General features: G+C 44.5%; 1 protein-coding gene and 1 long non-coding RNA gene across 2 annotated transcripts in view; both read right to left on the bottom strand.

The window, feature by feature from the left end:
• Window positions 1-6114, bottom strand: part of FREM3 (FRAS1 related extracellular matrix 3) — an 81688-nt gene extending 75574 nt beyond the window's left edge. The window contains exon 1 of the mRNA XM_053403283.1: window positions 736-6114. Coding sequence (XP_053259258.1) covers window positions 736-5944 — 5209 coding nt within the window. The 5' untranslated portion in view covers window positions 5945-6114. The remainder of the gene's footprint in view (window positions 1-735) is intronic.
• A 3769-nt stretch (window positions 6115-9883) lies between these two features.
• LOC128421053 (uncharacterized) lies at window positions 9884-12323 on the bottom strand. Its single transcript, XR_008332213.1, has 2 exons — window positions 10269-12323; window positions 9884-10064 (listed from the first exon to the last, which is right to left on the bottom strand). It is a non-coding gene; the product is annotated as an uncharacterized LOC128421053 (long non-coding RNA).
• Window positions 12324-21026: the final 8703 nt, after the last annotated feature.

The raw sequence follows: 21026 nt of genomic DNA, 5'->3' as shown, positions 1-21026 counted from the left end.
GGTTGCTGCTCAAGAAACCTATGCTCTTTGGGCACAGAGCTACCTGGGTGGCTCTTTGGGTGCTGTTATTTTTGCGTGTCCATACCGGTGTACTGTATACAGTGCCTATATAGCCAACAGGTTGTATATAGCTACTACACAACTTGTTGGCATCCAGACTTATGTTATCATAGTGCTACAGGGAGGGAAGAAGCCACAAATAATATTTAGCACTGTAATTGCTCAAAGCACTTCACAAAGTCAGTAATGCAGACCCTATTAGCCCCACCCCTTGCTGGTTGAGGACTGAAGCTAAGGGCAGATTCACGCTGTACGTTTAAGGCAAATTCAACACGCATTTAAAGCACATGACTGTTCCCAAAGAATCCTGGGAAGTGGAGTTTACGGGTATACTGGGAATTTTAGGTCTGTGAGGGGGAAACTAGTTGCCGCAACTCTTTAAGAAAAGGTCATGTGCTTTAAGCATGCATTGAATGTACTTTAAATGTATGCTGTGGCTCTGCTCTTTAACAAAATACTTGTCATTTTGCAAATACACCTATATATGCCACTAATCAAATACCATCTATCCCAGAAAATCTGTGTGCCTTTTACAATGGAAGTGGTTTGTTGACTAGAATCTGTAAATGATGCAAGATCTTAAAGCAAGCAATAATCTTAAAAGCTACAGCTATTTACATGAAATTAACATTCCAAAGAAACAAATAAGTAATGAGGAACTAAGTTAGCACTAACCTTGAGTAAAGGCTTTAATACTTCCATTTCCTAGGCCAGTATGAATGAGAAGTCCATGCTTTGGCCCATCTGTGATTTTGTATTTCAGCAATTTGTGTGAGCTGTCTCTGTCTTCTGCCTTCAGGGATTTGCTGGTGATCAAGAAGCCAAGGTGCCCAGTTGGAATATTTCTCAGAGTTGAGGCACCCTTATTCACTACTATCTGTGGCACCCCATTATCCAGGGAATTGATCTGGATCTTTATCATCTGCGGGTGACGTGTTTCAACGATGGTGTCAGGAAAAACATAGAAGTCTGAGTGGGTCCCATCAGTAACAGTAAAAGAGAAGCTATCGTGAGTTGTTTCTGTGCCATCGTGTCTATAGTTGATCAAGTTCTCATTTAAGTCTTGTTTAGTGAAGCTGGTCACAGGGTAGCTATTGTTGTAAATAATCTGACCATGTACAGGGACTTGGGTAATTATGAAACGGAGTAGATGGTCAGGTGTGTCCCGATCCTCTACATTAAGCTCAAATGGGGTGATCAGTTTGGTTTCTCCTTCCTGAATGTTCAGGTCATGGACAGTTAGAACTGGCTTCTTATTGTCCACATCAGTAATGGAGACTCTGAAAGTGCGGAAGACTGGATTATAGCCATCTGTCACTTCAAACTCAAAGCTATCCATCTTCACCTCATCCTCTGCAGTGTGGATGTAATAAATCTTGTTTCCAGCTAGCTGGAGCTGAGTGAAGGTAGTGACAGGAACACCAGGGCTGTCAGAGTTCTCCAAATGACCTCTGCTTGGGGCACGGGTGATACTGAATTGGAGATGCTCATCAGGGCTGTTAATGTCGCTTGTGCTGAGGAGGTCAGTAGTGAGTGTCACCTTCCCACCTTCTTTCAGAGTCACTCCTTTATTGATCACCTCAGGGAAGACCATATCAATACTACTGATGGTAATGTAGAAATATCTGTCTATCAAAGGATTTATGCCATCAGTGACATCAAACTTAACTAAGTCCCGGACTCCTTGTTGGCCAGTGTGAATATACTGAATACAACCTTGGTCTATGTCATCTTGTGTGAAATTCATGCCCAGTGTAATGTTGCCTAACACCTCTCCTTCTTTGCTCAAGCGCTGCAGAAGGCCATGCCTGGGTACTAAGCGAATAACATATGTAAGCGTCTTGTCCTCTGAATCTATATCAGTTGCCTTGAGGTCCCGATTAGTGATAACTTTGGACTCACCAATCTCCACTTCTAGCCCATCATTGATAGACATCCTAGGTGTCTCATCATCCACTAAGATGACCATAATTAACACTTCCTGCTCCACGGTGTGTAGGCCATCAGTCAGTTGGATTTTGAAAGTGTCCTCTTTAGTCTCCGAGTCATCATGCTCGTACACAATGCTGGATGCCTCCCGGATTTCTTCCAGAGTGAAATTGTGTACAGACACAGTACCGGTGGTTAGCTGGTTAACAATCTGCCCATGCTTAGGAGGAACAGTTATAAAGAAGCGCAACTCATCTGGAGGGATATCACCATCAGCACCATTCAGAATGGGAGTGTCAATCACCAAGCTCATCCCTTCCAGCACCACAAACTCACGTACAAACAGTTCAGGCTTCTCATCATTAGTTGGGATAATGACAATGGGAAAGAACTGGTGTGGTGAGAAGTTGATACCATCAGAGCAATGGAAAGTGAATCTGTCCTCCAGTGGTTCTACCCCTTTGTGAATGCTCTGCACATAGTTGATGTGCCCAAGACGAACATCCTTGATGGAAAAAGCACTAATGGGAGTCCCAGCCCTGGATTTTTCAGACCCAAGGGCTGGAGAGATATTCTCCAGGTACCCAGAAGTGGTTTGTATTAGAATGGTACACAGAATGTCATCTCCAGGGGTGTCTACATCTGCCACATCCAGCAGCTGCAAGCTTAAAACATTTTTTCCTCCCTCATAAACAGTGAATGGTTCTTCCCCCACCATAACCTCAGGAGCAATGCTGTCCACTGGCAAAATAGTCACATTAACACGCACTCCTTCCACTGTGCTGCCTCCCACCACCCACTCACTGGAGAGGTCCGAAATAGTAAGATTAAAAGTGTCAGACCGCTTTTTCATACCAATCTCCCCACCAGTGTGAGCATAGACTACTGTCCCACTTATGAGGTCCTGCTGGGTGAATCTCTTAGAGGGCACCCCATCCACTAAAATATCGCCTAGTTTGGGGGGATCCTCCACAATAAATGTTAAGGCCAGTTCATCAGTGTCCTCATCTGTCCCCTGGATAAGAGAAGTAGTAATTTCAGTGGCACTATTTTCCAGCACATCAATAAAGGCCCCCAAAAGTCCATTACTACCAGGGAGAGTGATGCTAGGACGCTCATCATCCACGGGCTGAACAGCGATCTTAACAGTGATTGGCACTTGATGGACCCCATCACTCACTTCCAACTGGAAGGAATCACTTGTGTGCTCATCACCGCTATGCTGGTAGGAGATGCGACCATTAGCAATGTCATCTAACAGAAATGATTCACCCTGTACCATCAACCCCTCCTCCAGGTAGCGCAGGTGGCCATGCTGAGGTGCCTCAATTAAGGTGAAGACAATCCTGTCAGTGTCTGTATCCTTATCAGTGGCATCTAGCTGACTGCTGGTGACAAGAAAGCTGCCCCCCTCAGACACAGTGAAGCCAGCGTTGGTGATTTGAGGGGGCTGGTTGTCCACTGGTTGCAGGAATAGCGTGAAGGTGCCTGGCACAGAATTACCTGCCGTGTCTTCTACACTGTAAGTGAACTGCACCACTCTTGGGGTGATCCCAAGTTCCTGGGCTGGTGGCTTATATGCCACCTTGTGGTGATTTATTTGTGCTTGAGTGAAATGTGTAATGGACATTAGAGGGTTGTCAGTCAACACAATTTCTCCAGCCAGTACGGGGTGGTTTTCGTCAGTGTCAGTTGGTGGTGTGAGCAAAATGTATCTCAGCTCCCTGTCATCTGCGTCCAAATCGGTGTATCGCAGGTAGCGCTTTCGGAAATGGGTCACCTGATATTCAAGAACAGTCATCTGCAAGGTGGTTCCTGGATACAATTCCGGGGGCAGGTTGTCTACTGGTTGAACCTTGATGATGAACACCTGCTCATCAGATTGATTTGGGGGGTCATTATCATCCTGGAGATAGAATGTAAACTGGTCCATCACTAGGTTGGTGTTATGAGGCCCTGTGTGTCTGTAGAACAACTTTCCATCCAAGATGTCCTGTTGCAGCCATTCAGTCACCTTCTTCTCATACACACCTTCACTCTCCACAAAGTGCCAGGAGGATGTCCCACTATGATCTCCCACCACATCCTCCTCCTTTTCATAAGAAACTGGAATCTCTGCCTGACGCAGCAGAAGCTCACCAAGACGTTGACGGGTGGATGTATCTGGAGATCCTTCAATCTCCTTAAGTACAAATCGAATGGTCGAGTCTTCAGAGTCTATGTCAGTAGCACTGAGGACAAAGGGAGAGATCTGGACCACCTGGTGCTCACTTAGGACCAAGCCAGTGTTAGCATTGAGGATGGGCGGCTGGTCATCATCTGGGGCAATAGTGATTGGATAAAGAAACTCCACCTGATGTCGTCCATCCCCCATACGGAATACAATGTTATCACTGTAGCTGTGCTCATTGCCATCATGCTGGTAGATCACCTGACCAGCCGCCAACTCTGCTGCAGTAAAAAACTGGCGGCCAGGTGGCACGCCCAAAACCCTGAGTTCACCATGTTTCAGCCCTCTTGTAACCCATACCTTCACCTCATCCAGGTTGTCCTCGTCACTGATTTCAAGATTGTCAGAAAGTGGCCTTGACTGGCCTTCAAAAAGCATCATCTGAGGCCCAGCAACTCGGTTAAAGACAGCCACTGGGGCCAACGTGTTCATAGGCTTCACCACCACCATGAAGGCAAACGGCTCTGAGGAGGCACCCTCAGGGTCCAACACCTCCATCTCCAGCTGGAAGAGCCGCTCGTGGTCAGAGTCCACTGTGGGGGGCTGGTAGGCGATCTTCAGCTCCCTCACTTCTTGCTGGGTGAAGGAAGTGAGTGGCCGGCTGGGGTCATCGGTGCTGATCAAGTAACCCCGCAAGCGGGGGTCGTCGCTCGCTCCCCTGTCCAGCCCACCTGCACTGGGCCAGGGCGAGGTGAGGTTGAAGAGCAGGAGGTCAGATGGGCTCTCCAAGTCCTCCGCAGCCAACATGTCGGGGGTGATGGCTGTGAGCACAAACTGGTCCACCTCCATCATGAGCAACGCCACAAAGCTGGGCTTGGGCGGGGTGTTCTCGGCGCCTTCCCGGATGCGAACCACCACCTGGAAATACTCCACTTCGGCGGGGCTCTCCTCGGAGTCGTCGCCGCCGTCCTGCTGCAGCAGCTCCACCCGCATGGGGATGTAGTCGCGGTTGGGCGACGGCGTGGTGGCCGTGTGCTCGTAGCGGATCCCGTCGTCGAGGAAGCGGCCGCACTCGTTGCTGTAGCCCGCCGGCAGGGGGCGGCCGCGCGAGTCCACGAGGCGCCCGTAGGCGGGCAGGTGGCTGCCGCTGCCCGCGGGGAAAGGCAGCGTGGTGAGGCGGCAGCGGCCAGCGGGCTCCCCGGGCTCGGCGAAGGCCAGCACTTTGGCGTCGAGCGGCGGGCTGAGGCCGCGCAGCTTCTCCACGGTGAGCGGCAGGTTGCGGCTGAGCAGGCGCAGCTGCTGCGAGAGCACCTCGGCCTCCAGCGTGAAGGGCGCGACGAGGGTGCGGCTGGGCGAGTCGTAGCGCAGCTGCAGGCTGAGGCGGTCGCGGCCGGGGCTGCGCGAGCCGTAGTGCGTGTACCTCACCTCGCCGGGGCCGAAGGCGCACGGGAAGCGCTTGGGGGAGAGCGCGCCGGGGCGGTGAGGCGCCGGCGGAGGCCCGCTTTCAAGCACCGTCAGCACGCACTTGTCGCCGGGCTGCACGCGGAGGACCAAGTCCCGGGCCGGGTCCAGCCACACGGAGCGCCCGAAAGGCACGCGCAGACCCCGGTTGGCCACCAGGATGGCGGAGGCGGCGGCGCCGTCGAGCGCGCGCGGGTCTGCCTCGGCCGCCAGCAGGAGAAGCGACGGCTCGACCGGCTCGGGCTGCCGATGCGCGTGTCCGGGCGCCGCCAGGCTATAGAGCAGGAGCAGCAGCGCCCCGAGCTGCCTAGTCGCTCCGGCCATTGCACCTCCTCGGCGGCGGCGGCTGCTGCTGGGGCCCCTCGCGCCGGAGTTTCGGCGGGCTTTGGGACCCGGCGCCGCGGCGGGACGGCGGGCTTGTGGCGTGTGAGGCAGGCAAGGTGCACGACCCCCGGCTCCTTCGCGCTGCTGGGAGCGGGGCGCTCTGGGCTCGGCCCCTGCCCGCCGCAGGTACTAAAGGGAAGGCGAAGAGGGGGTGGGAGCTGGCAGCTCCTCGCGCCGCCCAGGAACACCCTCGCCCCCCTCCGCGGCCCACCCAGGAACCAAGGGCTCGCTCGCTTCCCTGCAGCCGAAAGCGGCGAGAGAAACTTCCCTCGCCGAGTAAGCCAGCCCCCGAAAAGAGGGAGAGGGACTCTTCCCCCCTCCGGCTCCGGTTGCTGCCAGGCTCGCTCCCTGCGCGGGAGGGACGCGCTCGGGGCTCCGCTGGCGACTTTCAACGAGGAGAAGAGCTTTCCTCGCCGGGCACGGAACTCGGTGTGCAGAAATCAGTGGCTCCGGGGCATAACTTTCTTCCTACCTCCCCCGCGCTGTTGCGTTGGTTCTACGGGTAGGATAGGAAGAGTGTTGTTTTTCTCTGGGTTCCTGCCACTGGGTGTACCCAGATTCTTCATAAAAGTGAAGTACAACAAGGGAGCCCTTTTAAGCCAAAAGGGGAAAGCGCCTTCTGAGAAAGCCACAATGGAATTAAGGCTGCAACCCTTACTTTGGGGGAAGTCTGGTTGGACTTAGCATGGCTTACCTAGGAGAGGACATGCATAGGATTTTGCTGCGAGTGAAGCCTCATAGCTCTCTGCTCAGATAAATGAACCAGTTTCCTTCTCCAAAGAGAAAACTTGGGACTTTTGGTAGCTTCACATTTGCACAGCTGTAACCATTTTAAATCAAATACATGTATATAACGTGCTGTTCTCTTGAGTGCCAGCTTGATGCTCTTTGGGACTGCAGTTCTTTGCACACTGGTAGAGGAGCAAGTGTTCACTGAACTCGGGGGCTTATCTACAAGTAAACATGCACAGAATCGGAGCGCATGACACTTTCTCACCTATCATAGAAGACGATAGCTATAACTCATTTTAGTTGCTCCCAAATTGCTGGAAACCTGAACGACACTCAAGTCAAAAGCAGGGCTGCATTTAACATAAAAATAGCCTCAAGACTTTGTATTTAGTAGAAATTCACACAGGCATGCAACCCTGAGATTTTGCTCTCCCTTTGTACCCTTGGCTTTGTGGTTTTGTTGGACTCATCTGCAACAGCCTGCTGCTTTTCAGCTCGCCACTCTTCCTCCACTGCCTTTAGCTCTAAATGGAGTGGCTGCTGCTTACGCCCCCAAACACTGAACAAGTACACATGCCAGGTGTGGGGGTGGAGCTTCATTAATCATTCCCTCTGCATGATGAGAGCTTTCCATCATATAAAAAATGGGGAACTCACATGCAACTTTTAGTGACACCCACAGACCTGAAGTCTGTGCTCATGAACACTGGGTGGGGAAAATAATATTTGGGGCAGAAACACCAAGAATAAACATATTGGGACCTAAACCATTATTGCCATTTCAAATTCATAAAACGCAAACATTCTAAAAACCTATGCCTGGAATCCAAACTTATGACTTGGATGAATCTGAATAATTCCCATTGAACACAGGAACTCTCTTCTGACTAAACATGCATAGGACCAGCCTGCCATTCTGTGGAGGCTTGAGAGTGAATCCAATTGAACACCACCAAGCCTGACTTCCTAATAGACTTATGCAGGATTCAGACTGTAAATGTATTTGTGTGTGTGGTGATTGTTCCATTGATCATTTGCATTTCTCTAGGCAATTGGCTTAGGCAATTTAAAACGTGCATCTGTTTTATGTCTCATTTTCAGATTATCATGCACAGCACCAGTTATGATGTCTAATACATTTTGTCATATGCCGCATTTAAAAAACTTTCTCTCTCAAATGAACTTTCAAAGCATAGCACATTTTATGCTAAGAGCTCTCTCCAAAGCACTGTTGCTTCTGGTTCTTATACAGTGGTACCTCGGGTTACATATGATTCAGGTTACATACGCTTCAGGTTACACACTCCACTAACCCAGAAATAGTGCTTGAGGTTAAGAACTTTGCTTCAGGATAAGAACAGAAATCGGGCTCCAGCGGCGCGGCAGTAGCAGGAGGCCCCATTAGCTAAAGTGGTGCTTCAGGTTAAGAACAGTTTCAGGTTAAGAACGGACCTCCGGAACGAATTAAGTACTTAACCTGAGGTACCACTGTATCTACATAGTTGCACGTGACTTCGTTAATTTGAAATATAGCAAAGCAGATTTTGAATGCTTTTAGTCTAAATATTACACTAAATTGGCTTAAATAATTAGTCCTCATGGGCTGCCAGTGACATTAAGTTTAATTATGTTTGCTCACTTTTTCTAATTTATTCTATGTGCTAGTCTTTGGTTCTGCAAACAACCTGAACTGTGCCCTATTCTTCAAGTAATGGGGCAGTGTATGCAGCAGGAAAGAGAAAAGGTGCTAGACAAAAGGAAAAGAGTTGATATGGCACCACTGATACAGCTAGTTAATTTTAGACAGTCTTACATGTTTGTGTGTGTACTTTAGGTAACCAATATGCTGGCCAGGCTGTTGGGTGTTGGAGTCCAACAACAACTGAAGGGTCACACCTTCCCCATCTCTGCAGGGAACTTTATTTCATAATTATCCAGGTTACAAATTTGGAAAAAATAGAATGGTCAACACATGGTGATTAAAAGGCAACTTGGCCCCCAAACCACACTAAAGGATTCTGACAATCCCCATCACACATTGAGGTCCAGGATTGCAGAGCTGTGTGGATAAACCCTTATCTATCACAGACACATACAATAACTGTGTACAGCCAACTGCATGTTGGTTGGGTTTTTAAGCATGTGAATAGAGTCCATTTTCACATGTACCCAAGGCATGAAAACAGAGGTTGTGGCTACCAGTGGTTGGTGGTAGAGAGCTTGTGACCCCTTTCACATATTCTTGGAATGTCTGAATCCCTATAGTATGACCTGTTCAAAAATTTCTGAACCCCAAAGCAGTATGCTAGAATCTTTAGGTGATCACATGAGATTCATGACGGTCTGCTCGTCTAGCGTCTTCCATCCCCAACACCCTCACAACACTTGGTTCTGGGCTTCTTTCTCCACCTTTCACACAACAAGTCCCACAGCTTCCATGATCAGCCAGTTCCCACACTCCTGACTTTTCACTATATACTACAATCCCTTGGCCATAATGTGCAGGTACCACATACAGGTAAAGGTAAAGGTACCCCTGCCCGTACGGGCCAGTCGTGACTGACTCTGGGGTTGCGTGCTCATCTCGCTTAAGATGCCGGGAGCCAGCGCTGTCCGGAGACACTTCCGGGTCACGTGGCCAGCGTGACGAAGCTGCTCTGGTGAGCCAGCACCAGCGCAGCGCACGGAAACGCCGTTACCTTCCCGCTATAAAGCGGTACCTATTTATCTACTTGCACTTAAGGGTGCTTTCGAACTGCTAGGTGGGCAGGAGCTGGGACCGAACGATGGGAGCTCACCCCGCCGCGGGGATTCGAACCGCCGACCATATGATCGGCAAGTCCTAGGCACTGAGGTTTTACCCACAGCGCCACCCGCATCCCTTACCACATACAGGTACTCCAGATTTAAACAGCACTGAATGCAAGGTCCACTCCTGACCATTCCTTGGGAGCTGTGGCTTTACCCATGCTGCGCCTGCCATCAGGTGAGTGACAGACAGGGGTGGCTGGTCAAAATAGGCAACGTGGGCCAAATTTGGCTCATGGGCTAGAGACTTCCCACCCTGCCGTACCCCTACAGACTATGCCCCGGCTGGCATCTTTTTTCTGCCCTCATTGGCTCTAGTCTTGTAGTGAGGAGGGAAGGGGTATCATGCAGCACAATCCTATAGATGTTTCTGCAGAAGTAAGTTTCACTGGATTCAGGGGGATTTACTCCCATGTAATTGTGCGCAGGACTGCAGCAGAGTGCAAGAAGTCGAGCAGATCAAATAGGCCAAACTAGCTCTGATGCAGAGGGAACTTATTTATACAGGAATGCCATAATCCTGTGTGGGACAAAATCAAGCATAACCATTGGTTTGAAGGCTTCCACTTAACAGGCCAATTAAAATGCAGATTAAAATCAGGAAGATTGCAGGAATGATGGCAGAAAAAAGGATTAACAGAAGGTTGTGACCCAAACACACAAAATGAGTATGCTTCGTTGAACACAAACTGGGAAATTCAGTTTTATGCAAAGGCAAACCTACCTTAATTTGCAGTTGCACAAACAATGTGTGCACTAAAACATTGAAATTTGTGCTTCTCAGAATTTTGCAATGCAGCTGTCCAGCCAAGTAATGGTACAAAGATGCATATACCTAGGATAAAGTGTGCATAAAATGCATGTATTAAGCTACATACCGCTGGGAAATTGCTTGCAAAAATATGCGTATTAGGCAAAATTGCGTAACAAAATGTGTGTATTAGGAGAAATTCAAATTTAAACGCTGAGGAAACATGCATAAATGTGGAAAACTGAAAAGATTTGAAAAATGAGAAACAGAGAACCCAAAATGAAGAGATTTGTTTTGTCACAACTGATACCGGCCTATTATTTCCTAATAGACCTGCTTCGGTTTCAAACCTGTGAGCACTCAGCCACCTGAATTTTCTATCAGAGGGAATTATTCCAAAGCAAGACTAGTGGGCAGCCCTATCCTATGGAAAACAGGCTCCATCAACTCCACATAGCATTTCACTTTTACAGGGCAAGCTTATGAAGGGTTTCTCAGAAGTCCCACTGACTTCAGTGGAGGCTTATTCTCAAGCAAGTGTGCATAGTTTTGAATATACAGGAATGTATTCTTGAGTAAGCATGCTTAGGGTTGCACCACAGATGCAGGCAATCTTAACCTTTTGGCCTACAAATATTGGATCCAAGATGAAACAATAGCATTCCTGTTTAGTACAGGCACTTGCCTATATTTCAATTGCATGCCTGCTTGGAAATGTTGAATTTATTAGTAACAATTTTGTGTATGCGTGCCTTTATTATACTAGATTCTGCAAAGCACTTGTAAGCCCCATTGATTTTAAAATCCATAATAAATATATTTGCTGTGGAAAAAATTAACAACAGACATAATATTACCACTTCCTCTGGCAATCTGTTAGTCAGCAGCAGTGTTTAAAATGTTCTTTGTCACTCCAGCTGAGCACAAACAAATGAAAGTTATTGGCCATTCTTTTTGGTTAATGTAAAGCTGATTTCTATCACCTTTGAAAATATTACTTCGACTGTGAAAACATAGCTGTACACAAATTAACCTTTATGTGGTGAGCAAGCAGAGTAGCCTACTGTGGTGGCTCTTTGATGTATTTGAGGGTTGATATTTCAGAGTAGATTACCATGGTAATTACCAACTGCAGGCCATGTGAACAGAAAGGTCTTTCACAAAACCTGATTTTATGGTAATGCACCATCCCGTCACACTATGATCCTTTATTCACAGTCGCATCAAGAACAGACATCAAGTCGACAGATGGAAAGGACTATGAATGTATTGAGTTATTTACTGCACGGGCAGATATCCGATTCTTCATTTAACTCTGACAAATTGTGGGAAGATCTTTCAGGGACTGAAGCTATTTCACAGAGTTTTAAGAGAAATCCAGATTATACAACTAAATAGCAGGCAGGTGTCTGAGCTTCCAAAGCCATCGCATAGTTGTGTTTCACATGATTTGCAGCAATTTACCTACATATTATTGGACTGATAGCAAATGCATAACGTTTAGTGCAATTTTCCAATTCGGCACTAAATTGCACATCAAACACAAATGCCAAATTCTCACTGCAAAAGAGGGCTGGCAATATGATGATTCTGTTGCTTTTCGGTGTCCTTTTAAAGGGCCTTCTGATTAATCCCACACATTTTAGGGCCTATATCTTTATTATTTCATGATGCATCTGTAAATGCTTATTTTTCTTTATGTTGTGTGTTTTCTTCTAACTCAGAAGGTAATAGGTTAAAAGGTTGTCTCTAAATAAACAGCAATAGGTATCAGTGCTGTGAAGTATCATGGCAGGGCTTGGTTTCTGACCCATTATTATTCAACGGGATACAAAGAATTGCACAAACAGTTTCATGCACCCAGGCAAGCAATGTGTTACTCAAGCATAGAAAACCTCATTTGAAACTGAGAACAGTCTCAATGTAGATAGCATTTGCTTTGCAGGGGGAAAATGTCTATAAACAGGTTATTTTGAATCCAAACCATACCTGCAAACAGGCAACTTCAATGGGACTTGCAAGCTCACTGATTGACATGCGACCAGATCCACCCACTTGTCAAAAATGGCCCATAGAGGGTAAGCCAGTTCTTGAACTTGCCCTCCAACTGAAAAAGGTTCATTACCCCTGATCTAAAGGTGGCCAGTGACAACTGCAGGTCTCTTGAGAGAAGCTGTGGGACAGCAAGTGATTTGATTCACTTGGATTCAGCTGTCTCTGAAATTCAAGTTCATTTCAAGAGTCATTCTATTTTGTTTCAGCAAGTAAAGTGTAACTATTTATACCATGTTGAAGGGCATATAACTGTTCTTTATTGCCACAAAGTAGACACTTTAATTTGAGCACACAATCAATATAGAGTATGTTTACATTATGCAATGCTCATGGTATTTAACGGGTAACTTTTGCTGGCATGCTTTCAATTAATTCCAAGGTGTTGTACTGACATGCTAGCTCTGAGTTTCAGAGTAGCTTTTAGCTAGATAATTGTTGGTGTGTGGGATAAATTATCTCTAGATCTTTAAGCGTTAGAGAAATTCTGTTCAGTCATTTACTTATACTGCAAAACTCGTATAGCAATCTAGTTATAGCGCACTGAGTTGTATAAACTACCCTGATATAGATAAACGGGTAAGAAACATTAAATCAAATGTGTGCAATAGATGTTTTTATTAGTTTAATAAAGGCTTGATAGTAAATTGGGCCAAAGGCAAACTTTTTAAAGCACAGTTGAGTTCAGTAGGAGAGACTTAGGCAATTCCTGTACAGAACACGTCCCCAGACTATACCTTGATTAAATAAAGGTGTGATTCAAAGTATGTGTGGAGAAATAGGATTGTAATACCAAACACCAGCATCCAAAGGCCTAACTATGGAGTACATGTGACTAGAATCGGGATATCTACCTGAGTGCTACTCACTGACCCATTTGGTACATAATACTAATCCATTTGTTTAGTGTTACATGAATAACCAGAAACAAGATGTGGGCTTGCACATCCTTTCCCATTCTCTTCCTTCCACATGGCTGCAAGGAAACCAGAAGCACCGGCTTCCTGTTCTAAGCTTACCAGTGTTTACTGTTGGGGAAACTCTGATTTGTTTCAACAAACCATACTTTAACCAGAGCTTCCTCGCCCTACTTTGGATGCAACAACAAACAAAAGCTTAAAATGGGGACTGAATGCTTCATAGCCATGCAGCAGGAGGAAAGTCCTCTTTTTTCAACTCACACACATTGTGGTAAACAGAAATGGCCCACTCCCTGCTCAGTTTGAACCCTCACACCAGGCATAGGCAAACTTGGCCCTCCAGATGTTTTGGGACTACAACACCCATCATCCCTGACCACTGGTCCTGTTAGCTAGGGATGATGGGAGTTGTAGTCCCAAAACATCTGGAGGGCAGAGTTTGCCGATGCCTGCCTCACACATTCTTTTGGTTTTTATCATCTACAATGCTAACAGCCCCAAATTTTCAGCCAAAGAGAGAGCACAATTACACACGCAACAATCCCCTATCAGAAGGAAAGTGGTCCATTACAGAACATCATGCCTTTGCGGCATATTGTAATGCTCTGTGATTAGACCAAGGCCACATTTGCACTGTACATTTGAAGCAGTATCATACAATTTTAAACAATGATATCTTCCCCCAAAGAATCCTGGGAGCTGTAGTTAAGGGTGCTGAGAATAAGAATGCTGTGCTGACCAATGAATCCTCATCTGTGTATAAAGCAAAGATGACTGTCATATTAGCTTTTACAATTAGGCCCTATCTGCACTATACATTTATAGCAGTATCATACAACAGACATGACTTCTCCTAAAGAATCCTGGGACCTGTAATTTGTTAACGGTGCTGAGAGTTGTTAGGAGACTGCTATTCCCCTCACAGATATCCCATTCCCAAAGGTTTAGCAATCAATCCTGCTTCCCAGGAAACCCTGGGAACTGTAGCTTACTGAAAGGAAAAGCTAACAATTGTAAAAGCAAATATGACAATCATCTTTGCTTTATACACAGATTGGTCAGCACAGCATTCTTATCAATAATGCAGGTTCCTAAAGTAGGATCGTTTATTGAGTGGCGGAGCCACTGGGGGGCAGGAGGGGGGCAGGGCTGGCGTGCATCCTGAGGGTGTGACACCCAGCGCGGGGAGGGGCAGCCATGATGGCACCCACTGGGATCGCGCTGCCGCGGGCGGTGCTCTCCCCCTGCACTCCTCTTCCTCTGCCAGTGAGTTTATTTACCCCCTCTTCCATTTCTCAAACTACAGTATTCCTATAGTTGCTGTCTAACTTCAGCCTTCTCTGACCCTGGTGCTCTTCAGGTTTTGGACACGTGTGTTGGCTGGGGCTGATGGGAACTGTAGTCCAAAGGGATACCAGGTGCCCAAGTGGAGGGCACTAGGTTCTGGAAGGCTGCCTACCAAGAATATGTTAAAATTCCAGCTCTTCCCATTGACTAACTGCGCAGTCCTATGCATGCCTACTTGGATATAAGCCTCACTGAATTCAGTTGGATTTACTCCCAGGTTAGTGTGTGGAGGACTGCAGCCAAAGGACCAAGTCACACGTTGCATGGAGGGATTGCCAGAGACTGCTCTCAACCAGAAGAGGAAGCCAATCTTACACCTCTTTGATTGCCTTCCTTCTACAATACAAATTTTCCAAACACCTGCTTGTTACATCCACACATTACAGGACTATATTTTAAAACAACAACAACAACCTTAGGTGTACTTTTTTTAAAAACGTAATTTTTGAAAACGTCCTTAGTTCTACTGCTCTAAAACTCTGTTGGGGTTTTGTTTACTCAGAAGTAAGTCCCACTGGGTTGAATGTAAGCGTGCAGAGGATTGCAGCCTAAAGTCCTGGAAAATAGGTATCTTTGCTCTAGTAGTATCTCATATTGTGGCATTTATCTAAAAAAGACCTCAAAGCCCCTTCTCTCCATGGGCTGCTTTCCAAGAAGGGAGTCTCCCTTCCTCTAGGCATAGCCTGCATTCTTTGTTCCCAGATGTACAACCCTGTATTTAGCTATATGAAAACACACGTTTTGTTTGATTGTAAGCTTTTAACCAAACAATCCAGGGATTCCTTACAAAGCAAGGGCTGTGCCGCGCGTAGGAGAGTAGACTCCCTTCAGAAATGTCTTGGCCACATGAAATTCCACATTCCACTACAGGGGCACAACACCCCGTTCTGCTGAGTCCAAGTACCTCCACACCTTTGATCGGCGGAGCATCAGATCTCTGATCCTCTGTCTTCTAATCAGTTTCATACAAGCTTCACTCACATAATTGCCTTACAATTTATTAAAACGAGGAGCTGGCTGGACAGCTGCAACAGGACTCATATATTCCGTGTTAAGCGGAATGATTCCCCCCTCCTCCCTCACGGGAGTTATTATTTTCAACAGCTGCCAGATTTAATTGGCTATTAATATATTGGGAAAGTAAAAGGATGGAGAAATGCTTTGCCCATACAAGTTGATAAAAACTATAAATAGGTAAGGGGGGTCATTGCTCATATGATTATGTAATGACGAATGATGTTATATATTAAGATTCAAATAGGGGAAGACTCTCGCGCTAAAAATAATATTTAGAAGATTATTTAGGATGGCCAGCCAATGATCAATGCTTGTTTGTTTAAAATGATGCTCCGGTTAATTTTAACATGAAACGAGGCAGTATTTACCTATCATTTAAATAAACGTGTGTCCTGCCCTTCTGTATTAAAGTACACTTAGGATTTAAAATGCACAACAATAAAATGAGAAAAACAAATCACAGCAGTAAAACAGGAATGAATTAAAAGCAGCAGCCAATTTAAAAACAGTAAGATACAGAACTTAAAAAATAAATAAATTGATGAAATAAAGCTGCCCCCAAAGCTTGCCCAAAAGCAGGACAAGTGGACCTCTCTTAGGAGGACAAGTGGACCTCTCTTAGGAGGTGGTTCCACAATCTGGGCACCACTATGGAAAAGGACATCCACCCTCTGCAATCTGCCAATGGGGGTGGAGAGGACCTCGGATGCAGGGAGAAATTCCCATGAGCTTTTCTTTGCAGGGAAAAGGTTGTTTCTAAGAAGTTGTGTTGGTACTGATGGCATGGTGGTTATGAGAGGACAGACCCTTATCCCAAAGGACTTAGCATCTAAAAACAGACAAAATGGAAGCAACACTTCAAGTACTAAATTGGATCAGAGAGCAGATGATATGGAAGAGCCCCTGCCAGTCAGAATAGACTGAGCCAGATGAACAAAGAACAAGGCTCAGTATAAGGAAGGCAGCTTCCTATGTTCTTACAGCATGCTCAAATGCTTCTTCATAACAACAACACCCACAATACACCTCCCTGACATGTCAGTTCTCTGTACAGAGAGAACGTTTTGTCTGGAGGAGCATCCACTTGTAATACAAACAGGGTTAACATATCAGCAAGATTTAGGCATAAAGCAGATTTGCATCCCAGGGAGGACTGCTCACCTGCTGTTTGCACACCTAAGATCAAGTCACAATTGCCTGTCTCTAGGGACTAGTGGTGCTGGGAGTCTGGAGCCCTCAGGTGCTTCCAGGCGAGTGTTTATTGAGGGATCAGTGCTACGCATGCTCTCAAGTTTTTGTTTTTGTTTTGCAGTGTTTAGACAACATCATTGGCATAAAAATGCCAACCTGTATGCCACCCACTCCCCATTTAATCCAGAGTTCCAGGAAAAACTTGATTTTTTAAAAAAGGAAGGAGTTGTTGCCAACAACCTGTTTGCAATATCTCAGTGGTCCACTTGAAAATGAAGCCTCTGTCTGGAAATAGAGGAGTGTCCACTGGTGTGTGCCTACTTGTTCTCATATCCACCCCATAATAAATATAGCTAGATGAGCTTTTCCACTCTAGAATTATACAACGTGAAAATTCACAGCAGCAGCAGCAATGCTTCTGCTGTATCATATTTCCCCAGATACAAATATTCATTCATTTACTCACTCATTTCTACGTAAACCCTTTTCTGGTCTTGCACTCTGCCTATTCAGAAACTGCAGTCACCTCACAATTGAAGCACAACTTTTGTGGAAAAACTGGAAAACTATGTGCAACAAAAAGAGCTGGTAGTGGTGGTGAAATATGCACGTGAATTGCACAATAAACTGAGCAGAAAAAGTTTCAAGCATACGAGGGTTCCTACTTACAGGGACAGTGTTTGGGATGTTACAGGATGCCAGCACCATTCATCCGGTTGCCATTTCTTACTTCTTGTGCTATAGACAAGTGGGTTTAGAAAGACAAAACACCAAGCAAAACCTGCCCCCTTTCATGTGTTGTTCTGGCAGCTATCAACCTCTTTGCTTTTATTTTTATCAGGCTTTACACACGGACATGTTGGCCTTTAACAGCATAGTGCAGATTCTTGGCAGGGGATGCATCATATTAATTCAGTGATATGTTTGGTAAAGACCTATGAAACCAGATGCTAGTTTTACTGTATGTGCCACTTGCTCGGTCACAGATACTTGAGAATTGAGTTCATCATACCTACTGTATGATAAATATAGAGAGGATTTAGTTGGCTCCCGGTCAGACTTGCCTACGATTTGCTCTTAGGAAGTCTGCTGCCACCCCCAACTCTCTAATTTTAGATCCCACTCCCCAATTCCACTGTTACTGCTGTAGCCATAAAGAAAGGAGGGGGGGAACCACCTCAGAGACTTTTCAGCAGGTATCCCTAGCTTTCAATTTGCTCTTGTTAAGAAATTTATCTTCTTTTCTCTTTGCACTACTTCTCTTCTTAATCTTCACAATAGCATGTACCATCCACCCAATGTAATGGATAATATACCTATTTTGCAGATAGATAAACTGAGGTCATGACTTGCTCAAAGCCACACTGTGATTCATGGCTGAGGTGGGATATGAATCTGGGACCTTCTGGCATTTAGTCCAATCTTCTGTGCAAGAAAAGTGTGTATAATTACAGTAAGCATTTGAAAAAAGTAGCAGTATCATAGCAACACCTGCACTGGTTGTGTTTTTCTTTTAAAAAATAATAATATACCCTTTCCATTTTACTCAACTGATTTTAAAGAACTGACATAGCAAAAAGTGGCATTTTTATAATAATCAAATATATAACCTGTCATTCTGTAAAAATGGTCACCTGCCCATAAAAGTGATTGGAAAGAAACAAACAAAAAAATAGATTAATTATACTAATGATTATGAGATAATTTGTCTAAATTGCAACGAAATATGACATCAAAGAGTCTCACCATAATGATACTGAAATTCTACAATATTTCCTTAATTTAAAAAAATTTAAAATAAGGCGTTGTGGTGCCTGGATTTTGGAGAAAGAGGCTTTGTGTAGAGAAATGCAAGCCTGCCTTTAAATTTCTTTCACTTACCATTTGATCACACATGCCATTTTCCTACATACAAAGAACGAAGGAAAATGGGGTTCTTCCAACATTTAGACTTCAATTCTTTGCAAATTTGATTGGGAGTTAATATCATCAAATTCAGTAGAACTTGCATCTTGGTAAACGTGCACAGGATCAAGCTGCCTGTATCTCTGTGTGTGCTTAAGATTAAGGTTCTAAGCATGTCAACTGATGCTCTGTATTTATAACAATTGCCTAGGACACATTTTTGAGGATTAAAGTTAAACAGCTGGTATATTTTGAAAGAGTCATCAGAATGCCAGTGATTGAAACATGCTCAAAAGACAGGTTGTATGCATCAGACAGTATGCCTTTGATGGAAACTTTTGTTTCATCAGATTCTCTGCTTCTTGTGTATAGCAAATCAGACATCTAAAGAAGATGGTATCTGCAACAGCCTCCATGATACCCAAAGCCCAAACAACTGAGGATTTTCAATGTCTAAACTAGAACATTAAATTTTGTTCAGAAACTGTGGAACAAGGTATTAATATAAGTGGAATATGACAGCACTGACTTCTGTTAGTTGCTAACTGTGCAGTAGTTTTTTGTACCAGCTGAAGTTTTGGAGCTATATTCATTGCTGGACATTGCAGATGGAGGACAATTGCATTTAGTCTGCATTTTTTAATGAATCATTTTTTTTTTATTTTATAAATTTTTATTCATATTTGCACATATAATGAATCATTTTTAAATGATTTGCGCATCTTGCACTAATATTCTAATATAATTTTACTTATCCTTCTGATTTTGCATTTCTCTGAATTTTACAATATAATTATTGGCTCAAAAATGTAACCAAATGCACTGAGAATGCATGCATGCAGTCATATAAATACTATTTAGATTTGCATTTTTTGATATACAGATAAATGTAGAAACAGGAAGGAACAGTCGTATGAATGAAAACATGCAAAACTGCATAGACTAGAGATAAACTGACCTGTCTATCATTAGCAGACACTGAGCCTGCAGTAGTTGGAGCAAAGGAAGTGCCAATGGAGAAAGAGGCTTTGATCCAGGCTTTCTACCATACCATAATAAGAAGCCTGCTGAGTTTGGGAGCATCTGCTGTATTAAAGATATTGCCATGGATATTTTGTTAATTGCATGCCCTTAAAATAAAATAATTTGGGTTACAGCTCTGATTTATTATATTTTTCATCAATGCTTTGGTGCATGTGCTGCCTCTCTTGCGGTTTTGTGCTTGATGATTTTGAAGCTGCCAAGTATGAAACTTATCCACGACAGAAGATGCACCAAATTGTACATTTGGAGATGGGGTAGATGCTTATAAACATCAGAACATAATGTTAGCCTTTAGCAGAAGAGCGTGTTTACTTTTTCCAATATGAAACTCATTAGAGCAGCTGTTTTAAAAACTTAGGACTCATCCATATTGTTGTTCAATGCATCTTGAACCTCCATTAATTCTCTGTTGTTCATAAGACATTCCCCTTCAAATCATTGCTTTCCAACACTTTCCCCTTCCTCAATGTATATATATATTTTCATAGCAGGGATACTCTGAAAAAGAGAGGATATAAGAAAGTCCGGACTGAGGGACTGTGGGAAGGCAGTGGCTATTGCAGAATCCGTTTTGCCTTTCCCCTTTAATTAGTGGTAGATTTTCACAGTCAATTAGTATCATTATGTACAGAGTATGCTAAATTCTGATATAGAATGTAGAGAAATGTAAACTAACACTTCCCAGTACCCTTGTAAACTCTATCCTGGAAGTCTTAGCAATGAGGATAACAAAACCACCATGTAATTATATAAATTTTGGCTTTTGCTACCCTACCTACTTCTTTAATCTCACTTTCTATTGTCATGCTCTGCTACAGGCAGATCAAACACTCTCTATTTATCTCTTCCAAATCACACATTTGAAATGTCTTGGATATAGCAGCAGCTGAAAACATTGTAATTATCTAGTTATTTCATAAGATTTATCTACCACTTGATTGTAGAAAACCCTCAAAGCCATTTACAAAAAAACCCAGCAAGATTATTAACAATAAAAAAATCAATTAAAACATTTTAAAAAGAAGTTAAAACCAGCAGTAAACTTAAAACACACCAGCATTCTAAATAACTGCGTAGGCTTGTCGAAACAAAAATATTTTTAACAGGCACTGAAAAGAGTATGAGCAGCAATAGTTTTCCTACTGACAATTGATGTTGACTCTTTACCTCTGGAGAACATTTTTCCACATTGTATGAAAGTAATGTCAGGATTGATTGATTGATTGATTGATTGATTGTTTAAAAAAAGATACTG

This window comes from Podarcis raffonei, chromosome 9, assembly GCF_027172205.1.
Source record: "Podarcis raffonei isolate rPodRaf1 chromosome 9, rPodRaf1.pri, whole genome shotgun sequence".
Classification (NCBI taxonomy): Eukaryota; Metazoa; Chordata; class Lepidosauria; order Squamata; family Lacertidae; genus Podarcis; species Podarcis raffonei.
This window is presented reverse-complemented; position numbering and strand designations above follow the sequence as displayed.